General features: G+C 36.5%; 1 protein-coding gene across 6 annotated transcripts; it reads right to left on the bottom strand.

Annotated features, from left to right (window-relative positions):
• Window positions 1-9,593: 9,593 nt before the first annotated feature.
• LOC107809875 (uncharacterized) lies at window positions 9,594-15,204 on the bottom strand. 6 transcript variants are annotated; one of them, XM_075241590.1, is made up of 10 exons: window positions 14,859-15,041; window positions 14,292-14,794; window positions 13,706-13,850; window positions 13,517-13,603; window positions 12,634-12,761; window positions 11,120-11,216; window positions 10,934-11,011; window positions 10,620-10,845; window positions 10,157-10,377; window positions 9,594-10,005 (listed from the first exon to the last, which is right to left on the bottom strand). In XM_075241590.1, exons 2-10 carry the CDS (start codon window positions 14,474-14,476, stop codon window positions 9,982-9,984), a joined length of 1,191 nt encoding a protein of 396 aa, XP_075097691.1. In that variant the 5' UTR covers window positions 14,477-14,794; window positions 14,859-15,041; the 3' UTR covers window positions 9,594-9,981. The 6 variants fall into 6 exon arrangements, 5 of the variants coding, with proteins under 5 accessions (XP_075097691.1, XP_075097692.1, XP_016490059.1 ...); XM_075241591.1 differs by having other exon boundaries at window positions 14,591-14,794; XR_012704287.1 differs by having other exon boundaries at window positions 10,157-10,471; window positions 14,292-15,194.
• Between the last annotated feature and the right edge of the window lie 11,914 nt (window positions 15,205-27,118).

The raw sequence follows: 27,118 nt of genomic DNA, 5'->3' as shown, positions 1-27,118 counted from the left end.
ATATTACACTATTGTGCTTAGTCTATTTTAAATATTCTTGGTGTGATGAGTCTTGAGTGTTGTTTAATAAGGTCGTGTCTTTATAAAGTGTAGTTGATTGATCGAGGAAGAGAAGTGGTTTAAGTGTGGGGTGTTGATTGGAGGCTATACTTATGTGTTTTAGTCTCATATTGCACTCTAATTTACTGTACTTTAATTGAGTTTGAGCTTTAATCGCTAGTGTTTTGCACTAATTGTGTGTTTTATGCCTTGTATGAGTGATTCTGATCTATGTAGATGTTATGGAACAAATTCAAGCTATTCTAGAGCTTTGAAGTCTAAGTAAAAGCCTAAGGATTAAGTTGGGATCGTGTTCGGGGATCAATGGATGATAGTGCACTTTAAGAACGAAACGATGAATCGAGCAGGCATACTGCGCATTGTCCAGTAAAATGCACATAACATTTTGCTCAGAAATCTGTTTGGGCTCCACAATATATCGTTGAAAATCTATTTAAAAGGTCTACCACTTTCATGTTTTACATTTTCTCAAATTCCCAACTTTCGCTGTGCGTGGGGCGCCACGCCTATGCAAATTCCTGCAGTCTGTCAGAAATCAACTCTCTGAACTTTCTCACTAATATCCCGCATGGCGCGTCGCCCCATGCGGCGCACCTGTGCAATCTTTACAGAGTTAGTTTCCTATTTCGTGCGGGAGAAGATGTTTTCGTCTGGGCCCGATCCTACTTAGTATAAATACATGTAAAAACGTTATTTTCTGGACTTTTGACACATCTAAGACCTAAGGAGGAGTTGGAGAAGCAAAATCACAAGGAATTCATCATTCAATCCTCACTCAAGACAAGCATTTGGATTATTTTATTTTTTTCTTTACTTTAACATATTTGTGATGAATTGCTCCATATCTATGGAGTAGTTCCCTTTAGGGTTTGATGGATTTTGTGTATTGATATTTATTTGGGGATTATAACTCTAATTTTATGTATTGAACCATTTTGGATGTTTTAACCGTTGCATCTATACTAACTTGTTCATGTAATTGAAAGAGGCATAACTTGTGATATCCTTGCATTCTATGTTGTTGGTTGAATTCATTAATTCTTCTTAGTAATCAAAAGAGGCTAGTTGAATTGTTGATTAAACTTAGTTAGGAGGATAATCGAGAGAGGTTCTCCGAAAGACCAATCCACTACGAATTCTTGCATATCTTCACCGAGCTTAATTTAGTTCATCTTGTGAGGTTGAGACTTAATCGAGAGAGGAGCTTCTACTAAACGTTTGAACTAACAATTGAGTGAATTCGAGAGACTCACTTAAACATTAGACGTGAATTAACTAGGGTTAAATCCCCAGACAATTATCTTGCACCTATCCTATCAAAACCCTATTTTCTCCCATTGATTTCCTTTCTTGCTTATTCCTTGCTTCAATTGTCATTAGTCAATAGCTTTAGATCTTAGTTAATTTTAGTTAGAAATCATATAAATCTCAATTTTTGATCATCTTGGATAGCAATTAAACTACAAACTACGGAAATAATGTTTAACTCCAATCCCTGTGGATACGATATTATATTATACTATATTCGACTAGCAAGCATATTTAAGTGTGTGTTTTGTGCTCGTCAGTATTCGATTCACCCAGGTGCCGCGAAGATGTACCAGGAGTTGAGGCAGCACTATTGGTGGAGAAGAATCAATAATGATATAGTGGGGTTTGTAGCTCGGTGCCTTAACTATCAGCAGGTGAAGTATGAGCATCAGAGACCGGGTGGATTGCTACAGAGGCTAGAGATTCCAGAGTGGAAATGGGAGCAGATCACCATGGATTTTGTAGTTGGGCTCCCACGGACTTCTAGGAAGTTCGATGCTATTTGGGTGATTGTGGATCGGCTGACCAAGTTTGCGCACTTCATTCTAGTCGGGACTACTTATTCCTCGGAGCGGTTGGCTTAGATTTACATTCGCGAGATTGTTCACCTTCACGGTTTGCCGGTGTCCATCATTTCAGATCGGGGCACGTAGTTTACATCGCAGTTTTGGAGAGCGGTACAGCAAGAGTTGGGTACCCAGGTTGAGTTGAGTACAATATTTCACCCTCAGATGGACAGACAGCCCGAGCGCACTATTTAGATATTGGAAGACATGCTACGTGCTTGTGTCATTCATTTCGGGGATTCTTGGGATCGGTTCCTGCCACTCGCGGAGTTTGCCTACAATAACAGCCACCAGTCGAGCATTCAGATGCCTCTGTATGAGGCTTTGTACGAAAGACGGTGTCATTCTCCATGGATTGGTTGTTTACCTATGTGTAAACGACTCCAGAATAGAGTTTTGATGGTTTCATTAGCTCCGTTGGGTGATTTTGGACTTAGGAGTGTGTCTGGATCATAATTTGGAGGTCCGTAGTTGAATTAGGCTTGAAATGACGAAAGTTGGAAATTTAGAAGTTTGACCGAGAGTGGACTTTGTGGTTACTGGGATCGGATTGGAGTTTCGGGAGTTGGAGTAGGTCTGTAGTGTCATTTGTGACTTGTGTGCAAATTTTGGGGTATTCGTGTTTTTGATGTTGTTTGAAGTGATTTGAGGGCTCGACTTAGTTTGTATCGTGTTTTAGGACTTTTTGGTATGTTTTGTTGAGGTCTCGAGGGTGTCGGGTTGATTTTGGATGGTTAACGGATCGAAAATGAGACTAAGTGCATTGCTGAAGCTAGGAGTTTTCTGTTTTGATCTCACCTGCGATGGGTTTGCCACAGGTGCGACTGGAGTTATGAAGGTGCGAAGCTAGGACGGCCTGGGGTAGGATGTAGGTGCGAGGGGTAAGCCGCATCTGCGAGCTCGCAGGTGCGAGCAAGCTCCACAGATGCTGAGAAGAGGAGCTGGGCTATTTTCGCAAAAGTGGACGTGGGGCCGCAGTTGCGGTCTCGCAAGTGCGAAGACCTTGGCCGCAGAAGCGGCAGGTCGGGGGTTGAGTGTAAGTCCGCAGGTGCAGACCCCTGACCGCAAAAGCGGTGCCACAGAAGCGGCTAAGTGACCGCAGGAGCGATAAGGCCTGGGTAGTGTTTTAAAAATGAGGGTTCCGTGTTTTTCTTAATTTTAAACATTTCAAGCTCGGGATTGGGCGATGTTTGAGAGGATTTTCGAGGGGTTTCTTAAGGTAAGTCACTTGTGCTCATTTTTGTTCAATAAATGAGCTTGAAAGTCACTTTTGTTAAATTTCCCACCAAGTTTGTATGTATTTAAGGTGGAATTTGGGAGTTTGAGGCTAGGGATTTGGAAAGTTTGATTTGGGGTTTGGCGTGGCGATTTGGTGTCGGATTTTGGTAAATTTGGTACGGATTCGTGGTTGCATGGGCTTTCGAATTTTATAACTTTTACCGTATTTCGAGACATGGGCCCGGGGGCCGGCTTTTGAGTCGACTTTTGTTTAATAACTTAGTATTTTTCTTATGGAATTAATTCTTTTAGCTCGTGTTGATTGTATCGAACTGTTTGTGGCTAGATTCGGGGCATTTGGAGGCAGATTTGTGAGGCAAGGGCATGTTGGAGTAGGGATTTGCACAGGTTGAGGTAAGTAACAGTTTTAAATTTGATTCTGAGGGTATGAAACCCCGTATTATGTGTCATGTGATTGGTTTGGGGGTGACGCACATGCTAGGTGACGGGCGTGTGAGCGGTACCGTAGGAATTGTGACTTGGTCAATTCCATGGAATTGTGTAGTTGAATAATCTGTTTTTATCTGTATATTCTCCATGTGTTATAGAAATTTAACTGCAAATCATGTTAGAAATCATGTTTAGGCTATGTGTTGGTACTGTAGGGACCCAAGAGGCCGTGTTACATATTAAATTACCTGCTAATTGCTGCTTGTACTCAGTCACAGTTTTACTTGCATATTATATCTCAATCTCTATTGTTCTTTATTGATACATTATATCATCACTGTTTGGGCTGAAGATCATGAATTTTGAGAGCCCGAGAGACTAGAGAGATTGATGACTAAGTGAGGCGAGGGCCTGATTGTGAGGATATTTATGGGAGCGGGTTGCACGCCGCAGCATGTTTTATTGATTTATACCATGATTGGCTTGTTATAGTGCTTGGGCTGAAGGAGCCTCCCCGGAGTCTGTACACACCCCCAGTGAGCGCAAGTACCTACTGAGTGCGAATATCGAGCGCTAGTGCCGAGCGACTAAGAGAAATAAGAGACTATGAGGAATGAGTGACTGTGAGATTGGAGTGAATTGGAGGACTCAGTGATTGTTGCTCTGAGATTATGCACTTGATTTCATTATTGTTGTACTTCAGCTGGCATATATCACTGTCATGTAATTTCTGAGAGATATTATATCCTCTTTCAATTGAACCTGACATGAATTAACTGTTTTGGCCTTAATTGTCGAACTTGAAAGCATGTCTATCTTCTTATGTTGAAATTACTATCATTGAACTATATATGTGAAGCTCGTCACTATTTTCAGTCCATTATTTAGTCTTGTTACTTACTGAGTTGGTTGAACTCACACTACACCCTGCACTTCGTGCGTAGATCCAGGTATTTTCAGACACGGTGGGTGTTGATTCTCTGCACAGCTTGATCGTTTGGAGATTCCAAGGTAGTTGTCCGGCGTTTGCAGACCTTGTCTCTCATTCCCTATCTTTCCTCTTTATGTATTTAGTTTCAGACTAACATAGACATTATTTCCAGACTTGTGTTGTATAGATGCTCATGTACTCAATGACATCCTGATGTTGGGAATTTCCGTATTGGGTTTTGACTTTCTATCTAGTTTTTGAGAGTTTTGATGATTTAAACCTGTGTTGTTTAATTTTTCATTTAAAAGTGTTGGAAGTATTTTGAAGTGTCAGCTTGCCTAGTAACATGTTAGGCGCCATCACGACAGGCTAAGTTTTGGGTCATGACATATATAATCTGTTAGATCTAAGTTGATTTCAATGATGCAAAATAACCAATTACTCCTTATGTGCATGAACAGTTTTTGAGTAATAGAATGGAAGGCATAAATGAATCAAACGAAAAAGGAAAGAGGAGAATAAAAATTAATCAAGGGAACTGGCACAATCAATCAAAATAGATATTATAGGAAGGATATCAATCAAAGGAGGCCAAGGGCACGAAATCATATGTTAAAGATTCTCCCACTTAAAGACGTCAATTGAAGCATCAATCAAGGGATTTGGAAATGGGAATATTCTCTCATTAAAGGAAGAAATGATTCAAGCCCACGAGTCAAGGCAAATCAACAGAAGAATTAATCTTGGAAAGAATCAATTTTTGATTCCTTTCTGAGTAACCCTCCCTTGGGTTTGCAATCTCTTAAAAAGACATACAAGACATGAAGGCCTCAAGAAGTATAAATACAGAGAGAGAGAGAGAGAGAGAGAGAGAGAGAGAGAGAGAGAGAGAGAGAGAGAGAGAGAGAGAGAGAGAGAGAGAGAGAGAGAGAGAGAGAGAGAGAGAGAGAGAGAGAGAGAGAGAGAGAGAGAGAGAGAGAGAGAGAGAGAGAGAGAGAGAGAGAGAGAGAGAGAGAGAGAGAGAGAGAGAGAGAGAGAGAGAGAGAGAGAGAGAGAGAGAGAGAGAGAGAGAGAGAGAGAGAGAGAGAGAGAGAGAGAGAGAGAGAGAGAGAGAGAGAGAGAGAGAGAGAGAGAGAGAGAGAGAGAGAGAGAGAGAGAGAGAGAGAGAGAGAGAGAGAGAGAGAGAGAGAGAGAGAGAGAGAGAGAGAGAGAGAGAGAGAGAGAGAGAGAGCAACCCAAGGGGACTGGACGTAGGATTCACTCTGAATCCGAACCAGTATAAAACATACTGTGTCATTTATTTTCTGCATTTTATCTTCTATATTTTGTTCCTGAAAAGCCCAGTCGACTAGAATGCAAATTAGTTAGCTACCTTGAAAAAGAAAAGAAAAATTACAATTCACTCCCCCACCCCTCTTGCACTTTCAATTGGTATCAGAGCAGGTCTCACATTTTTTGCTTAACAGTTTGTGAGGAAAGATCATGGCAAATCAAGTAACTGCTGGAGCACTCTTTCAAGAAGGAACATCACAAACCAGGCTACCATATTTCAATGGACAACACTTTTCTCACTGGAAAGTACGAATGGAAATCTATGCAAAATCTTATGATGTAAAAGTATGGCGCGTTATCAAAAAAGGGAACTATCCACTACCAGCAGCAGCTCAACCACCTACTAATCTTGAAGATATAGATGAATACACAGACGAACAAATGGTGGTCGTTCAGGTTAATGTTAAGGCACGAAACCTGTTGTATAACGCTATAAGTAGAGAAGAGTATGAGAAAATTTCAAGTCATGATACTGCCAAAGAAATGTGGGACGATTTGGAAGTCACCTATGAAGGAACCAGCAAAGTGAAAAAAACTCGGATAAACATGTTAGTTCATGATTATGAACTTTTTCAGATAAAAGAAGGGGAATCCATTGAGGAAATGTTCGCAAGAATCAGCAAAATCATTGGCGATCTGAAAGCCTTTGGTAAATCCTACTCAAGTGGTGATCAAGTTTGAAAAATCCTAAGGAGTTTACCTACCACTTGGCAGACGAAAGTGGTTGCACTCGAATCTCAAGATCTAAACAAACTTTCATATGATGAACTACAAGGAGATCTTATAGCATTCGAGAAAACTCATCTCACGAAAACAAGTCAGAAAGAAAAGAAGAAAACAGTTACCTTCAAAACTACAACTGAAGGACCTGAGAATGATATTGATGACGACCCAGAAGCTCTTGAAGAAGAAATTGCCATGGTATCGAGAAGCATGGATGGATTGATGAGAAGGTATAGAAACACAAGAAGTGGAAGGATGTCATCCAGGCGAACCAGGAAATACAATGAATAAGATAAGAATGATGGGAAGTATTATGAATGTGGAAGATATGGGCATGTTCAAGATGAATGCCCAGGTCTTAAAAGAAAAGTCTACAGAGGGTTCAATAAAAACAAATCCTTCGGAAGCTGGAGTGATTAACATAGTTCAGAACATGAATAAATAGCAAATATGTGCTTTATGACCATCCTGGAAAATGACATGAACAAATACTCTAGTTGTTGGACTGATGAAGATACATCAGATGATGAATGCAAGGAAGATACTGAAAATGGTTTCATGGCACGAGGTGAAACAAGCGAGGTAAGATCCTATAACTGTGATAGATGTAATGAATTGTAGGATATTTTTGACCTTACCCAAAAAGTGTCTCAAAAATTGTTGAATGAACTAAGGAGACTCAATACGGAAAAGAAAGATTGGGAAATTAAGCTTAAAGTCTGTGAAATTGAAAGAAATGTACTCCAAGATGAAGTTCAGGAATTGCAAATGCAACTTAATGGCATGCGCAAATCCACTAGTCACAGTTCTGTTAAGACTAACCAGGCGACTTACAAGCTAACTGGAAAAGGACTGGTTAGAACTGAGTCCACAAGTACTAACACAAGTGGTAGATTGAAAATTGGATCAACCTCTATGTGTCATTACTGTACAAAGTTGGACATAAATATTTCTTTTATCGATTTCGTAAATCTAATGTTTCAGGATGGATTTGAAAACCCAAAAATAACCCCGATTCCAGTAGAATTAATCAACAAGGAACCAAGCAAGGTTGGGTACCTAAAAGGTGACAATTCTATTTTATAGGAACACCACAAAAAAAGCTGCAAAGGAAAATGGTATTTAGACAGTGCGTTTTCCAGTCACATGACAGGTGACAAAAATCTGTTCAAAGAAGTCACAAAAAAATGGTGAAAATGTCAAATTTGGTGATAATTCAAAAGGAAAGATAATTGGTACTGGTACAGTTCCATTTGGAAATAACTGTGATATTACAGGGGTATATCTTGCAGATGGACTCAACTACAATATTTTGAGCATAAGTCAGCTATGTGATTCGGGATATGAAGTAAAATTCAAGAAAACATTATGTGCCATTAAAGATTGTAACGACTCGGCTGGTCGTTTTGAGAGTTGTAGCCTCGTTCCCCCATTTACTGCTCATTTTGTACCTTATAGCTGTTATGTGACTTGTCGGGGTAGTCCGTTCGGGTCCGGAGAGATTTCAGAATGAATTGAGACACTTAGTCTCAAAGTTGGAAGCTTAAGTTGAATAGGTTGACCGGATATTAACTTATGTGTAAACGACTCCGGATTGAAGTTGTGATGGTTATGTTAGCATCGTTGGGTGATTTTGGACTTAGGAAAGTGTTCGGATTATGATCTGGAGGTACGTAGTTGAATTAGGCTTGAAATGGTGAAAATTAGATTTTTGGAAAGTCGGACCGGGAGTGAAATTTTTGTATCAATTCTCATGTCTGGCAGGTTCATATTGATTTTCAGTTCTGGAGCATTTTGCTGATTGTTGACTGCTAGCATTTGTTAGGCACCAAGGGATTATGGACTTTTCTTTGTCTTCTCCCTTGTTTTGGATGATTCAGTGATGTTATTGATTACTTCCACTAATGGGGGTTCACACCTACCTCTTCTGTTTTTGACCGCAATCCTACTATTCATCACAGTTTCTCTTCCTCTGCTAAATTGAACATTTGTCTGCTGCGAGGATTGCTTTTCTTGTCACTGGAATATCAGCAATTTGAGAGTTTGTGGATGCATTCCGGTTAGCCTCATCATTCTTCTTCACTCCTTTTCCTTTTTGATCTAGTTGATGATTCTGTTCTTGTTTATCCTTTGTCTGTTCATTCTCCTGCACCCCTATATTTCTACCATTGGCTTGCTCATTATCGCTCTTCTCCTTCTGCTTACCAAGTTCCCTTTCCAATTGACTAATTTCGTGACCTTGTAGTCTAGAGTGATTGCAGTACTTAGAGACCCCTTCGTATTCAACCTTTTTCTCGGATATTAGCAACATTTCTGGACCTAACAAAGAAATGGCTTAGTCTAGACTTGAATAATCAATCTCAACGTGAACTTTGGCCATACTTGGTCTGGTCTTTCCATTAGTAGCAATGTCCATGTTCATTGGGGTTCCAACTAGGCTCAAGATTTATTTGATTTAGTGTCAGGTATGCAAGTGAAAGGGAAGTTTTGGCAAAAGAACCCAAACCGGAGCAAGAGAGCTATCTTCTTTAGGGGTTAATAACATCTATATGTATGGAGAGAATTTTTTTAGTTCTCTGTTTTGACCCAACCACTTTTGAAATTAAAATGAAGATAACTTGAAAACCAGTGACCTAATCGACAATGGAGATTGGGACTGAGCTCCCATATCTTTTGAACTTCCTAGTTACATTAATAATATGATCAAGTAATATATATTTGACTTTTAACCCTGCAGTGGAGGTCAGCAATTGAATTTTCTCTACTCCTACTGCTTATGATCTTATCAATCCTCCTGAAAATGATCTCAAAAGTTTCAGATGGATTAAAAAGTTCCAAACAAAATAAAATTCCTCATGTGGCTTTGCTATCATTTTCCAACTAAAAACAACTTGAATCACATTGGGATTAACATAAATAATGTGTGCAAAATGGATAAGGAAACCCTAGAGCACATATTCCTCTACTACAAAGTGCTAGTAGTTTCTGAGGATATTTTAATATAGGCTCTACCAACAATAAGGAGGATATTCATCATCTTCCTTATCATGAATAAATTCTTAAATTTCAAGTACATCCTGATAAAGCAACGGTGACAACCAGATACATATTTAAAGCCACAACACATGAGGACCTGGTCAATCTTGCAGGAATACAAAGGCATCAAAAATGGAAAAGAAAAGTGAAAAAGTACAATAGCTGCCCTTCATCCTCATCATAATAACTGATTCGAGGAGAATTATGAATCTAGAATTAGAAGAACAGTCACAAAATAGGTGTGAGATCAGTCTTAAATAAGTGGTGTATCAAATTCTTCCGGCAGTCCCATGGCACAAATATGGATTACATACCTTCTTCACTCAAGAGGTTTTCTCATCTTTCTGTAGTTCATTACTTGGGTTGAAGGACTACATGCTGCAGAACAAATGATTAAAAACAAAACAAAGAGTCATGCCTCAGCAGCTCCACACACGCAAACAAGTGAAAAGTGGAGAGTAGTTATTAAAATATATTAGCAATAAAACCTAACCAAAATCTTATGGTATTCACCAGATTAAGTTGCTACCTTGATTTGTGTTCTGTTGTATGTATAAGTTATGTGAACTAATCCATCAGTAGATTGGATAACAGCTGGATAAGAGAACTCTCCTACAGTCTCCTCAAGCGTAACAACATCGTGCCACGAATCTCCATCATCTTCTGAGAGTGCTACCTTTAGCACACCCCTAGAAATTGTATTGTACGCAAGCAAAAGACGACCATCTTTCAGCTTTGTTCCATCAATCCCTGCTTACCAAGTAATCACATAAGCCATAACTACGTTGGAATGAATAGTTGCTTCTCATATTCTTGTGGAAAGTCATATTGCTAATGTTCACGCCTACAGTTTGTGAAAGCATGTAAGTTTGATCACATGTAAAAATCTCGTAGCTAAGGAAACCTATGAAGAAACAAAATGTAACCATAGTAGTACAGGTACATCATTTTCAAACACCCTAAAGATGAATTGCATTTTCCTACATAGTTACCTGAGTTAGGATTCGGCAGTTCAGTAGGCTTTGCATAACTCCAAGTATAACCACTGTCATGGGACTCCGACATGCAGATCTTATTAATGCCAGTGAATGATCTTAGAAGAACACGCAACGTCCCATTTGCAGTCTGATAAGGGACGGGTTGAATCACACTAAGAGGGTTATTCTCGATGTATATTGGGCCGTTCTTCCTCCATGTCCTACCTGAATCGGCAGTCATCTGTAGTAAAGAAACAGAAGGCACCCTTTAGTTCCATTAGAACACAGTAGGAATGGATTCTTAGCATTTTCCAAATATTTAGTACTACCTCCATCCATGCTCCCCAAGAGTTCCAACTCTCCACAGATGATCCACAAAGCAAGGAACCGCTTTCCAGCAAGATAGGCTAACGAAAACAAGTGAAAACTTATTCTTAGCTTATCAGATATTCTTAGAGTTGATACATCTAAGATATGGATGGAACTTAAGAGTATTGAATTCGCCACATTCATGCCTTATTTTTTATTGGCCCCAATATACCAGGAGGAAGTTGTTCTCTTGCTGTCCATGTAACACCACCATCGTAAGATCGCTTCAAGCATCCACTCCATCTAATGTATCAAAACCATCAGCAAGCATCGGGAGCACAAAGTATGCTGGAGAAGTTCAATAATTTCAATTTTTGGTTATACTACATGCCAGCCTTTTGATTAACTCATTGACTAAATTTTGTTATAGAATTATGAATTATTATAAGTATAATCAACCCTTACTTTTGGAACTAATTTAGAATTTAGAAATGCTGTAAAACTGTTTTAGAAAATTTGAGACAATTTTTTGGTGACCTTTTTTGGAATGGTGACTAGGTCATCTAATTTTTCTAATTTTGTTTGACCTTTGGAATGGTGACTAGGTCAGCTTCTGAGAAATTGCAGATTTTGTTAAACATTTAACAAGCTCGATAACTCTTTAAAACTTAAAGAACCTTGATATAATTGATAATATGCCATTACCTCAGAAAATAACATATTAATGCATTAAGGGATGAAATGAGAAAAGTAACTAAGGGCATCAATGTTAGTGCACGTTTTGAGCAGTACAAAAATGATATCAAATACTAATGAGCCACAGTATAACTGTTAAATGAAAAATATATAAAAAATGAAGGATGTTATAAACTATTGACACTGAAGAGTTTTATTAGTGGTTTCCCTAGTAAAAGGCAAGTTTGAACGTATCCCATGGACGTGGTAAGTCAACATCGCATTCAACAAAATAGAAAAGATAGTAGTACTTTAAATTCAACAATTTACTGTGATGTAACTCGAATAATATGCATGACCAAGGAGTCATTTACATGAGAATGAAATTTAGCTCCCAATTATTGCATAAAAACAAGAAGTCAATGCATTTGAAGAAAATATTAACATTTTCTCAACTCTTTTATGATTAATAAGATTATAATCAGGTTGTAAGGAAATGCAAAAAGACTTAAAATATTACTCCTATTGACTTTGTGCGCAAAACACAGCTTTGGTATGAAATGCAGCACCTTTGACTTTATGCACAAAACAGAGCAAGGGTATGTGAATAAATTTGCGTTTGTTATGAAATTGATTGTGACTTCATGTTCTATGCATTAATAGTTTTCTTAACACTCTTGTAGTAGTTCATGCTAATACAAAAATTATCTTAGCTCTTCAAGTTTCACGTATTGATGGAAGGTAAGTAGCAAGACACGTCGTTTTATTTTACTAGTGAGACGCTGAAAAGGTTTAACAGATACATGCCTATAAATGCCTACAAACTGTACTCCCCTCGTAGTAAATTATTGTGTTATCAGTGTTTTCTGGCGAACAATATCACATTGTATCATTCAATGAAACTTAATTGTGGAAAACAAATCTGACTATAAAATGTTAGCTTTGAAACTAAAAGCTCAAACATCTTATGGATATCTAGAGTCTGGTTAGAGATCTGCATAATATAATTATGCCACTAGATTAAAAGGGAAGCCTGAATACTTACTTTTGTACCTCTTGCCCAATTTTATAGAATAATAGTACTTCACTGGAAGGAAGCTTAAACAGTACAGGGTTCCACATTGAGACATTAAATTCCTCATCAGCAATTACAGGAGCGTTCCAATGGCCATCCTGCTCAAAATGTTTCATGTTTTCAATTGAATTATCCCATACAACAACAACAACAACGACCACTAAAATCCCACAACAACAACGACCACTAAAATCCCACAAGTGGGGTCTGGGAAGGGTAGTGTGTACACAGACCTTACCCCTAGCCCGAAGGGGTAGAGAGACTGTTTCCGAAAGACCCTCCGCTCAAGAAGACGGAAAAGACAAGAAGAGAAGGGAAGGGACAATATATTAGTACCATCAAACAGAAACCAAAGAAATAATACCAGCATCATAAGAACTAGAAAATAGTTGAAATGCAATAACAAAACTAGAAAATAGTTGAAATGCAATAACAAAACCAGAAAATAAGCCCCGATGCTATGAAAAACGGAAGGATAGTGTGAACACAGCATTAACCACTAGCAGTCTAAGGCCAACCCTATCGAACTAGCCTCACCCCCGGACTCGACTACGTCCTAACCTACAACCCTAATGCTCGACCTCCACACCTTCCTAACAAGAGCCATGAATTATCCCATAATCAGTTTAAAAAGGTAAATCATCTGAGGACTTCACATGTCAATAAGTTTGAAACGATATTTAGGAAAGGTCAATGTAAGTTCCGTAACGACTTAGCTGATATTAATGAACTATAAACTGAAACCATCGGCTCAAATATTGGTTTGCAGTAAAATGCTGATGTATATTATACAAAGAAAACACGGCATACCACCAAAAAGCTAGAGAACTCAAGTTGTACAGGATGTGATTACCTTAAAAGTTTGTACCCAAATTTTCACATCAGGAGCTCCCTCTACTGTACCACCAAAATAAGCAACCAAGAAATGATCTTTATTCACCTTTATAATAACCAAATCAGTCACAATCTCAGACCATCAGTCAATGAAAAAATAAAAGTCAATCTACCTAATGACTGAACCTGAACTAAAATTTATCACAACCTCAACAATAGTAGAAGCATGACAATTATTGAACGGGGCCGAATTAGCTGCAAAAGTGAACTCCTCTACCAATGGAACCCATGACCGATTATCAATCTCCATTTTGACAATTGTTGTGGTACTTGTTAGTACTCTTCTTTCCTCACTGTATTAAGTAGATCAGACACAAGTAAGGTTCTTTGAAGTTGAAGAAAAATATATTTAAATTGTGGGGAAAAGAAATAAATATTCTCTGTCCCAAAAAGAATGACACTATTTCCGTATTAGTCCGTTCCAAATAGAATACCTTTCTGAATTTGGACACGATTTAACTCGAACTTCTCATTTTACCATTAATGATAAGCTTTTATAATCACAAATGTTATGGCATGTTTAAGACCACAAGTTTCACAAAAGATTGGTTTTTTTCTTAAACAGCATATCAAATCAAATTACGCCATACAAATCAAAACGGAGGGAGTAACATAAAGGAAAAAAGGAGTGATTTATTCAAAGAATAAACCCCTCTTTAAGAACCCAGAAAAACTCAAAATACTATGTTCTATAGTATGGCCAGTACTCATTTTTTAAAAGAATATGCATATACCTCCCAAGAAAGGTATCAACTGGATGAGATATAGAAATAACCAACTTATGTTTGGGCTCCAATATATACTTAAACCCAGAAAAAGAACCATAAAAGTGAGAAAATTTGAAGAAAGAAACCAAAAAGATAAAAAGAAACAACAGTGGAATCAACACAAAGCTTGAAACTTTAGTGCAGTTGGCCATGAAAATGCAATTCAAGAACTTAAAGAATCTCAGATTCAGCACTTAGCTAAACAAATTCAGTACTTATCAATAGCAAGAGCACAAAATTTGCACATACGACAAGAAATTAGGTACCTGAAGTCAAAATGGCGAGAGATAGATGTGGGGTTCACCTGCTATCTCTTATACAGGGATTAGGGAGTAATAAATTGTTTAAATGCTCAATCAGCAATCTGCTGAAATAAATTCAAGATTTGAAGATTACTCTATTAATCTTTTTTTTAATCTCAACTATCACAGATACTGGAATTTTTAAAGTTGCCTATCAAAAGAACAACCCTTTAAAGTTGCCTATCAAAATACTTTATTAGTTTAAAGGGTTGTTCTTTGGAAAAGAAAAAACAATAATGGGGTGCTTCAGTAGGAAAAACGTGAAAGAGCAGTGTGATTATGCATATAAATGGATGAAAATTTGAATATGGCGATATATATAATTGTCGACTCTGCTGATGAAGTGTCTCTAATTGAGCTAACCCAGCCGAGAGAACAAATCTGAAAAATTGTACTTTGGATCTTCACTTAAGATGGTCAGCAAATTCTCAAAAGTGGTGTATATTTAGTCCAAAAATCCAATAAATTACAGGCTCAAATGGGTGGTTTGGGCTGATGTTGAGCGGGTTAAGATGGGAGCCAATCCTGCCCAGAGGTTACATGGGTAAGGGGGCTAAACAAAGAATCATAGACCAGCCGGTCCATCTTGACCCAGCTTTTCTTTTTTCTTCTTGGAGATATCAGTTAAAATTTTAAAAATTTTAGCTCCTATAGCAAACGTATACACTCTATTTGTTATAAACGAATACAATTTTAAAATATTATTTTTTATAGCTACCTTTTATATTTTATAGCAAAATAGGTATTTATGATATATACTATAATTAAGTTGTGAAATACGCTATTTATGTTTTCTCGCTCTCTCTTTCAATTAACACACGATTCTCTCTCAAAATTCCAATAAAATTTTTCTTTTTTCTCTCTCTCTCTTCCTTCTCTCTCTTCGAGTACGCCGGAAATTGCAATAAATTTGTACTGCTTAGTTTCTACGCCAGATATTGTAATGAATTCCTCTACACTTGATACAGCAATATTTTTTGAATTGCATAAACTCAAAACAAGAAAAGAGAAAGAATAAATATGTTGAGTCACACCCAATTTGTGATTTGACCGGTCGAAGAAGTCGAGCAAGCGTTTTGGGTTAACAACCAATTTCTTTCGATCAAGCACGGAGTGGACCACATCTGGACTGAGCTTTCGAGGGATTTCCGATGACTCCAAGAAAAATTTCCAGTTTTTATGTTTCAGAAGCGTTGAGATTTTCCAGTTTTAGTCGCATACAATGATATAAATACATTGTATTATGTACAAATTCACTCAAAAATATTATATTTTTACATAAATCACTATTGTTTAGTGGCTATTAACTTCCTATAGCTACCATATACATAATTACTTCCTATAGCTACTATTCAGTTATTACGGTAGTGTATTCGTTGTATTCGCGCCATGTATTCATGAATACAGCAGCAAAAGGCGCCTAAAATCAGGGCAGTCCAGTTGTACGCGCATGTATTCACATGTATTCGCGCCATGTATTCATGAATACAATAACGACAATCACCTTAAAAATAGGTATGTTCAGCTGTCTAAAAACGAAAATAATATCAATTAGCGTGATACACCTAATATAACTCAACAAAATCAATTCTTACATGCCTCATTATCAACCCAATTAATTAGAATGATTTTTTAGTTGTATTTAACTTTATTATTTAGTGTGTTTTAATGTTGTTTTTTTTACTCTTGCATTCATTAGATTAAATTTTTGTATTTACTGTATTCACTATTTTATATTCAGTGTATTCAAATGAATTTGTATTAGCAGTATTTTAGTTATTCCTAATACATATTATTACTGTTGTATTCAGTATATTTCATTGGTTGTATTCACTTTATTTTACTGTATTTTAAAATTAAATGTATTCACTATTTATATTCTGTTCTATTTTAATGTTTGTATTCAGTGTATTTCAATGTTTATATCATGTATTCATGCATGAATACATGTGTATTTAGCTGTATTAAAAAAATATAAACCTTCGAAATACATAAATACATACAAAAAATATATTTATAGAAAAATATAATGTATTTGAGTGAATTTGTACAGAATACAATGTGTTTGTATCATTATATGTGACTAAATAGCAAAGAAGGGAAGAAAGTTCGCCGGATAGTGGTTTCTATAGCTACCACTAAAATAGGTATGTGACTAAATTATGTATTCGCACCATGTATTCATGAATACAGCAGCAAAAAGCGCCTAAAATCAGGGCAGTCCAGCTGTACGCGCATGTATTCACATGTATTCACGCTGATGTATTCATGAATACAACAGTAAAAAGCGCTTAAAATCAAGGCAGTCCCAGCAGTACGCACATGTATTCACATATATTCGCGCCATATATTCATGAATACAGTAACGACAATCACCTTAAAAATAGGTATGTCCAGTTGTCTAAGAGAGATGAAAAACATAAATAGCGTATTTCATGCCTCAATGGTAGTGTATACCATAAATATTTATTTTGCTATAAAATATAAAAGGTAGCTATAGAAAATAATATTTTAAAATAATTTTGATTTATAATAAATTGGGTGTATACCTTTGCTATAGGAGGTAAAATTTCCTAGATTCTTTCAAATAGGAAATGGGTAAGCCATCACTGTTAAAGTTTGAGTAGCGACGGGTTGAGTTTGGATTGTCTCATGGGTTGACTTTGGGCTAACTGTTGTCATGGGTCAGGATGGGTTATGCCCAAATCAGCCCATCGGGATCATGCCCAGCCCATTAAATGTTGGGCGGCTTGGACGGGTTATATGGGTTTGGACGGCTTTTGCCCGCCCTAACAAATTACATGTGAACAAAAATATGTCCTTACTTTATGTAGGCTTTGGACATTATTTTGTTGAAATTGAAAAAATAGAATTTGACACTTATACGCAGCTCTTAAGAACTATTGCCAGCCACTTAAACCCGTTTGCCAAGCTATCAAAAACTATTTTATTTGAAAAAATACTTCTCTTCAAAAGTACTTTTCGAAAAGGGAAAAGAGCCAAATATATCCCTCTTCTTTCGAATATTGTCTACATTTAACCTTTGTTATACTATCCGGCTAAATTTATCTCTACTGGTATACTATCTGGCCAAATTTACCCCTATCATCAGCAAACATTAAAAATTACCTCTTGATCTGTTAAATAATCCAAAATCTCCTAAATTTCTTTTATTTAAATCACTTGTTGTTCTTCTTGTTCCATTATTTTTAGAAATTACTATTGATGTGAATGCTAAAATTACTAGACTATACAAATTATTCATATTTTTTTTAATTACCAATGCACCCACTTCTTTTCTTGTAATAATGGGTTTGGAATTGGTTTAAAATTTTATTTATTTTTCAATCATATACACACCGTAGAATTCAGTGGGTCTATTTATTGTGTATTATATGCAGTTGATTATCATGTATGTACATGTATATTCAAATATATTTTGTCATTTCCTGATTAGTATAGAGTTCGATTGACTAACTTAAGAGTGCACAATGTGTAGGCATTTGATTAAAGTAAAGTGAAATTCGAGGAACTTCAACTTCAATCACTAATACTTGCAAAATCTCCATACATTTGGTGCAACGAAATTATTAAATTGGGGATGTTGTAAATACTTTTAGAATTTAGAAAAGCTACCCAATTTAGATTTTTCAATTAACTATACTTTGTTTATTAACAATTGTATTATTTAATATTTTTTTCTCTTATTTGTTTTTTTTCCAATTCAGAAAGCAGTTAAATGCCAATTATTTCGAAAATAGTGGACCAAAAAGAAGAATCAGTAATTTAATTAAAATGATTTGGGAGATTCCGGGTCACCGAACAGACTAAGTGGTAATTTTTTAAAGTTTGTTTATTGAATGGGTAAATTTGGCTTGATAGTATAACGGAGGTTAAATGTAGACAATATCTAAAAGTAGAGTGATATATTTAGCCCTTTTTCCTTTCGAAAAAGTATTGTTCAGAGAGTAACAATTTATGCTTGGCCAATTTATTTGAAAAGTGATGTTGGTAATACTTGATAAGCAAATTAGATTTGGCGAATTATGAGTACCTTTGAGTGCCAAATTTCCACTAGATGTCTAGTTTACCATTAGTATTATTTAAAATAGAATAATAAATTCAAATACTTTTTCATAAAAGAATTCAATTATTTTTTTTATTTAATTAAAATACGAAACATAAAGTAAAAGTATATGTGAAAAATTTTAATCAATATAATATATAATTATTCAAAGAAATAATATTGGGTATCTGGTATTACTTACTGTTTACGTGATGATTCAAATACGTCAAAATACATCATTCAATATAAATTAAAAATCTACTCCAAAAATTCTATATAAAAGAAGAGATTTATTTATAGTAGAGAGACTATTCTCCTAAGAAGAATAGGAGAAGGAAAATAAAAATATTACAACAACAACAACAATAACAAACCCAGTGAGTTTTCACAAGTCGGATCTGGGAAGGGTAATGTGTATGCAGACTTTACCCCTACCTTAGGATGGCAGAGAGGTTGTTTCCGATAGACCATCGGCTAGAGAATAGATGAAAAGAAGTAATGACCACAAGTAATAACAATAACAACAACAAGATATTAAGAAAATCAAAGCGAAAGATATCAATCAAACAATAGGTAGAGATAGCAATCTAAGAGTAAAAGGGATTCCATACTAACACTAATGCTATCTGTCTGATAAAGAAAGAGCAAAACACTCGGCCACCTACTAGCCTTCTATCCTAATTCTCGACCTCCACACCCTCCTATCAAGGTACATGTCCACGGTATGATCCAGTTATGCCATGTCTTTCCTAATCACATCTCCCCAATATTTCTTTGGCCTACATCTACCCCTCATCATCCCCACTAAGACCAACCTCTCACACTTCCTAACTAAAGCATCAGTATTCTCCTCTTCATATACCCGAATCATCTCAACGTTACCTCTCGCATCATATCCTCCACGAGGGCCACTCCCACCTTTTCCCAAATAATTTCATTCCTAATCTTATCAAATCTGGTATGCCCGCACATCCATCTCAATATTCTCATTTTAGCTTCTTTTATTTTCTGGACATGAGAGTTCTTGATTGGCCAACACTCTGCCCCATATAATATATTCGGTCTACCCACCAATTTATAGAAATTATCTTTTTAGTGGCGTATTCTTATCACACAGGACACCAAAAGCCATTATTTCATCCATCCTGCTCTAATACAATGTGTGACTTCCTCATCAATCTCCCTACTTTCTTGTATTATTGACCCAAGATACTTGAAACTTCCTCTCTTGGGGATGACTTGTGTATCAAGACTCACCCCATGTCCGCTTCCTGGGTGGTACCTAAAACTTCTTCTTTTGGGGATGACTTATGTATCAAGCCTTACCTCCATGTCCACTTCCTGGTTTACGTCGTTGAATTTGTAGTCCAAGTATTTCGTCTTAGTCCTTCTCAACTTGAAACCTTTAGACTCTATGGTCTGCCTCCAAACCTTTATTCTCTCGTTAACACCACCCTGTGTCTTGTCAATCAAAACTATATCATCAGCAAATAACACACATTGTGACACCTCCCCTTGAATGTGTCGCATCAGTGCATCCATCGCCAAGGAAAATAAAAATGAGCTAAGGGTTGATCCCCGTTGCAACCCCATCACAATCGAAAAGTATTTCAAGTATCCTCTTGTTGTCCTTACCCGGGTCTTAGCTTCATCATACATGTCCTTAATCACCCTAATATAGGCTATAGGGACCCCTTTAGCCTCCAAAAATCTCCATATCGTCTCTCTCGGGACTTTGTCGTGTGCTTTTTCTAGGTCAATGAACACCATATGCAAGTCTTTATTTATTTTCCTATATTTCTCCACCAATCTTCTCACAAGATGAATGACTTCCGTAGTCGAATAGCCCAGCTCTCAAAAATAGATACACTTCTCCTCACCCTCACCCAAACTTTCATCATATACCTTAGCAGCTTGATACCCCTATAATTATTGCAATTTTGGATATCACCCTTATTCTTGTACAATAGAATCATAGTACCCACCTCTATTTTTCGGCATCTTCTTCATCCTTAAAATGATGTTAAACAACCTAGTGAGCCATTCCAAACCTACCCTACCTGCATTCTTCCAAAATTCCACAGGAATTTTGTCTGGCCCGATTGCTTTTACCCCTGTGCATCTTACGCGTAGCCCTATCGATCTCATTCACTCTTATACGCCTACAATACTCAAAATTATGACGACTCTCGGAGTGCTCCAAATCACCCATCACAATGTTCCTATCACCCTCTTCATTCAAGACTTTGCGGAAGTATGTCTGTCATTTTCGCTTAATATGAGCCTTTTCCATTAAAACTTTGCCTTCATCATCTATGAGGCACTTAACTTGATCCAAATCACGAGCTTTTATTTCTCTCATCTTGGCTAGCATGTATAACTTCTTGTCCCAACCTTTAGCCTCAAGCTCTTCATACAAACGTCCAAATGCTGCAATCTTAGCTGCAGTAACCGCTAACTTCACCTCCTTCTCTTAGCCCTCCTATACCACTCCATGTTCGTCCTCTTATCCTCCTCATCTATGCTCTCTACTAGCTTCAAATATGCCGCTTTATTGGCTTTTATTTTTTTTTGTACCTCCTCACTCCACCACCAGTCCCCTTTTGTGGCTGCCAGAGAAAACCTCATGATCCCTAACACCTCTCTCGCATCTACTCTAATGCATTCAGCTATCTTGGTCCACATACAGCTCGCATCCATACTGCTCCTCCAAGCCTTTACAACCAGCAACTTCTCCCCCAACTCCTGAGCTTTGTCATTAGTCAAGTCACCCCACCTAATCCTAGGTTGACCATACACAACCCTTTTTTCCCTCTTCCTCATGATCTTTAAATCCATTTCCAATAGCCTATGTTGAGTCGTGAGATTCTAACTTGGCATAACCTTGCAAAGCATAGACCTCTATAACACTTTCGGAGGAGTAGATAATAAATTTGGGTCTTAGGCATAATGAAAGTACAAGAGGGGGTGAATTGTAGCCTTTTTAAATTTCTAGTCGACTACTCCTTAGACCTAATTGACTAATACGGAGACAACATGCACAATATTATTAGTACTTTGATTCAATCAAATACTAATCTCAACAAATAGTAATGGCTTATAATAAAATATGAAAGCAGTAAGGTAAATGATACCAGAAATTTTATACTGGTTCTGAACTAATGTGGTATCCGAATCCAGTCCCCTTGGGTTGCAAGGAGGTTATCTCTTTAGCTCTTTGTAATATGAGTTGAGTACAACTTATGTGATTTTCAACGTTCACCACCAATGTTTACAAGGTTGGTTTTCTCTCGCTCACCAATAACGAACAAGGATTGGTTTTAACACGTACACCAACAACGCAAAAGGTTAGTTTTTACTTGCTCACCAACAATGACCCTTTGATTTTCACTCGCTCATCAAAGAAATAAATAATGACACAACCTCTCAGGAATACTGCCTCTCCAATATTTTTCTGTCTCCCTTCACTCTTTTGTGTATACAGTAAATCTACTAAAAGTAAATTACAATACTTGTTAAGAATAGAATAAAGAAGGTAGACAATTGTATAGAAGGTTGCGTACCCTTCTTTCTTTATAGAGCTCCTCTTTTTATAGCATTTTCAACTTGTTCTCGCTATTGCATAAACCCAGGGATTTTTGAAGATTCTTCCAATCTTTCTTGTAGCCGTTTGTTGATTGCTCCCCTGATTCTTGGAGTAATATCTTGTTTTAGATCTCTCTTGACTGTTGCCAACATTGCTCTGTAAGGTAGACTAGGATATCTTTTATCAATATAAGCTTTCCTTTTGAAATTGACCATTTTAATTATGGAGCTTTTGCATTCTTTGGAATAGCACTTGATCACAATTTCCTTTTTCCAGATATGCCTATTGATTCCCGCTTCTTTGTGCTCCCTTAATTTGCAAAGTCACGCTCACTTCCTTATGCAGTAGATTTTGTATTCAAGTACTCAGATCTTCAGTCCTTGAAATAAGTTTTCTTTTCTTCTAAGTGTGTCCACAATAACCGTTGCCTAATATTCTTCTTACTTTGTCTGTAGAGCTTTTGAACTATTCTCTTCCAAGGGTAACATCAATTTCTTCTGTCAAGCCTTAAAGTATAATCACACGATATATAGTAACTTTAAGAATCTGTTGGTGCTTTCCTTGTAGATAACCCATAAGACTAGTCTTCTAGCTGTAGTTGCTCATCATGGAATAATCTTAGATAATCCTTCCCTATTCTTTTTCATGTGCACATACATGAATTTGGCATTCCCTTAATTTAAGGGTAATTTTTTTTCCTTCAGAGAGGAAAGGTTTCCAAGTCTTCTTTTGCCTTGTAACTAATTCCACCGTAGTCTATATATGGTCATGTCTTGTATCACTAATAGATATTCTCCATCCTTCAGTTGGTAGTCACAATAATATTCCTTGGACAAAGTAACACATTTTCTTATTGGACAGATCTCAAAATATCTTTGAACTTCTATTATATGGGAAATATTCCTTTCTTGATCTTGAAAAATAATCTCTTTCCATAATATAGATTATACTATACCCGTAAAATATTTTATTTCCATATAAAATATATTCTTCCTTGGCCTTGTAGTATCTCTTCCATATAGTATCTTCCTTCCACAAAATAATAGATCTTCTCCATGATTTTAGCAACTTTCCTTTCAAGATATTGAAAAACTTTCCTTCCATAATTTTCGTAGATTCTTCTTCTGATATTGTAGTAAGCCATTCAATATTTGAAATTTGACTTTCAAATATTATTCCTTCTATGACGCTTGGAGATTAAATCTCTGAAAATAATCTTCCTTGATAATATTTTCGCTCATAAATTCATCACATGATATTCTCTTTCTCATATTTCTTTGGATCCTTGCTAACATCTTCTTATTTGAACAAACCTGTGCGAGAATAAGTTTACCACAAGTAAGTGTTATTTGATTAATAAATATATTAGTTTGTTATCATCAAAATCAATGCGTGATACCTTGAAGCTAATACATCATACTCTGGAAGGTGATCAAATGTTTCTCTTTTTTGAGAAATACGAGTTAGTAATCACCAAATCAAAAGCTTTAACACAATCCAACAATGAAGTTCCTCCTCTGTTTCTATCTCCAAAACTGAAGCCGTCATGCATACTGTCATAACCCCCTGAAGTCATCATGATGTGGCCATTGGTATCTCCTCCTATGATAAGCTTCTCGGTGTACGGAATGCCACGGAACAACCCGGCAAAATTATCCCAGAAACGTCTTTTAACCTCCTCGTCCAAACCCACTTGAAGTGCGTAAACACTAATTACGTTTAAAGTAAACCCTCTAACAACCACCTTAATAGTCATCATTAACATGTCGTTCACCCTCCTAACTTCTACCACTTCCTAAGTTTCATGTCAACCAAAATACCTACCACATTATTACCCATCTCGCCTCCTGAGTACCACAGTTTAAACTCATCTGCATCTCGAGCCTTAGTACCCACCCATCTAGTCTCCCGAACACAAGCTATGTTGATTTTCCTCTTCTAAATAATAAAAATGTTAAAAAAGAAAATAAAAATATAATAAAATAAATAGTAAAGAAAAGAAAATGGATGAAAGAAATAAAAAAGAAGATAAGGTTAAATTACTGAGGGATAATTTGGGAATATAAACTTATGGAAAGGATATTTATGTCTTGAAAAAATTAATTTTCTGTTTCTGCTTCTGCTTCTGCTTTTTGGAAGAAGCTACAATTTATAGCTTCTTCCTAAAAGCAAAAAAATTGCTTATGCTACTGCTCAAAAGCACTTCTCCGTCTTATCCAAATACCTCAAATTTTCAAAAAAGAAGTATTCTTTTTACCAAAAAGGGTACTTTTAGTCTCTGAGAAATTTGTCCAAACATGCTTTTAGTCAATAATTGTATTGACACTGTAGCTCAAAAATGATTGGCTTATCTCTCTTTCTTCTCATTTTTCTCTATCGAGCATGAAGACCCACAATATTTCTCTTCTCCAACAACTCTTCAATGACCATTAATATTCTCAAGATAATCATTTATAGCCGAAAAAATGACAGGTCACCAAAAAGCCCAATTTCCAACATATTTCTGTCCAGCCTAATTCTACTTTTTCATCTAACGATATTTATCTCGATTTTTTCTAGGAAGGGGGTCATTCGACTAAGATTTTCTTCTCCGTGGTCTTTATAGTTCGGCTTCGCTCGACTTCCCTTGTTGTGATTCTTATTCCAACAACTAAGTTTTTTCTTTTTAAGACTCATTTGAAGCTTCGATCTTAATCTGAAAATTTTTAAAGTTATTTTTCTAGTGAGTCTGTAATACAAGATGATGGGGAGATTGATGAGGATGTCACACATCATATCAGAGCAGGGTGGATGAAGTGGAGGCTCGCTTCCGATGTCTTGCGTGATAAGAAGGTGCCATTGAAACTTAGAGGTTAAGTTCTACAAAGTAGTGATTAGACTGACTATGTTGTATGAGAAAAATGTTAGCCAGTCAATAACTATCATGTCCAGAAGATGAAAGTAGCTGAAATAAGGATGTTGAGATGGATGTGTGGGAATACCAGATTAGATAAGATTAGGAATAAGGTTATCTGAGATAAGTCATAGAAATCAATTTCAAACAATAATATTCGAATATTTAATCAAATTCTCACAAATCAGAAAATGTCAATTTGATAGGAGGGTGTAGACTTTGAGAATTAGGGTAGATAGCTAGTAGGTAGCCGAGTATTTCGCTCTTTCTTTCTCAGATATGTAGCATTAATGTTAGCATGGTATCCCTTTTACTCTTAGATTGCTATCTCTACCTATTATTTGATTGATATCTTTCGCTTTGGTTTTCTTAAAATCTTGTTATTATTGTTACTACAAGTGGCCAATAAAAATCATGCAGATATGTGCTCATGGAATCTCTATATGACTACGGAAAATTCAAACAATTCAACACATCAAGAATAAATTTACAAGCCTTCGTACAATAAAAAACCTAGGCGTGATATCTAACATGAATAAGATAGCGAACGTAGTTGTATAAGCTAAACAAATCTTGAATCAAATGAGCACTTAATCAAAATAAGGCATAAAATACTTCAATTCTATCCCGATCATTATTTAAACCTGGTAAGTGCATATACGCTCGCCATCCCGTATATACACTACTCCCAATACCTTAAACATGTAGCAATCAAGTCAAATCCTAGGTTGTTTCCCTCTTAACAAGGTTAGCCAAAAGACTTACCTCTACCCGGTAGTCTTCAACCTTCCAAAATAACCTTCCCTCTCAAATCAACCTTCGAACGAGTCAAATCTAGTAAAAAATAACTCGATAGTGTCAAACAAAGTCATAGAAATCAATTTCAAACAATAATGTTCGAATCTTTAATCAAATTCTCATAAATCAAAAAACGTCAATTTGATAGGAAGGTGTAGAGGTTGAGAATTAGGGTAGATGGCTAGTAGGCAGCCGAGTATTTCGCTCTTTCTTTCTCAGATATGTAGCATTAGTGTTAGCATGCTATCCCTTTTACTCTTAGATTGCTATCTCTACCTACTATTTGATTGAAATCTTTCGCTTTGGTTTTCTTAAAATCTTGTTATTAGTGTTACTACTAGTGGCCAATAAAAATCATGCGGATATGCGCTCATGAATCTCTATATGACTACGGAAAATTCAAGCAATTCAACATATCAAGAATAAATTTCCAAGCCTTCGTACAATAAAAAACCTAGGCGTGACCTCTAACATGAATAAGAAAGCGAACGTAGTTGTATAAGCTAAACAAATCTTGAATAAAATAAGCACATAATCAAAATAAGGCATAAAATATTTCAATTCTATCCCGATCATGATTTATAGCTGGTAAGTGCATATTCGCTCGCCCATCCCGTATGTACACTACTCCCAATACTTTAAACATGTAGCAATCAAGTCAAATCCTAGGTTGTTTCTCTCTTAATAAGGTTAGCCAAAAGACTTACCTCCACCCGGTAGTCTTCAACCTTCCAAAATAACCTTCCCTCTCAAATCAACCTTCGAACGAGTCAAATCTAGTAAAAAATAACTCGATAGTGTCAAACAAAGTCATAGAAATCAATTTCAAACAATATTGTTCGAATCTTTAATCAAATTCTCACAAATCAAAAAACATCAATTTGATAGGAGGGTGTAGACTTTGAGAATTAGGGTAGATGGCTAGTAGGTAGCCGAGTATTTCGCTCTTTCTTTCTCAGATATGTAGCATTAGTGTTAGCATGGTATCCCTTTTACTCTTAGATTGCTATCTCTACCTACTATTTGTTTGATATCTTTCGCTTTAGTTTTCTTAAAATCTTGTTATTATTGTTACTACAAGTGGCCAATAAAAATCATGCGGATATGTGCTCATGGAATCTCTATATGACTACGGAAAATTCAAGCAAT

Source organism: Nicotiana tabacum, chromosome 21 (genome assembly GCF_000715075.1).
Source record: "Nicotiana tabacum cultivar K326 chromosome 21, ASM71507v2, whole genome shotgun sequence".
NCBI classification, from domain to species: Eukaryota; Viridiplantae; Streptophyta; class Magnoliopsida; order Solanales; family Solanaceae; genus Nicotiana; species Nicotiana tabacum.
This window is presented reverse-complemented; position numbering and strand designations above follow the sequence as displayed.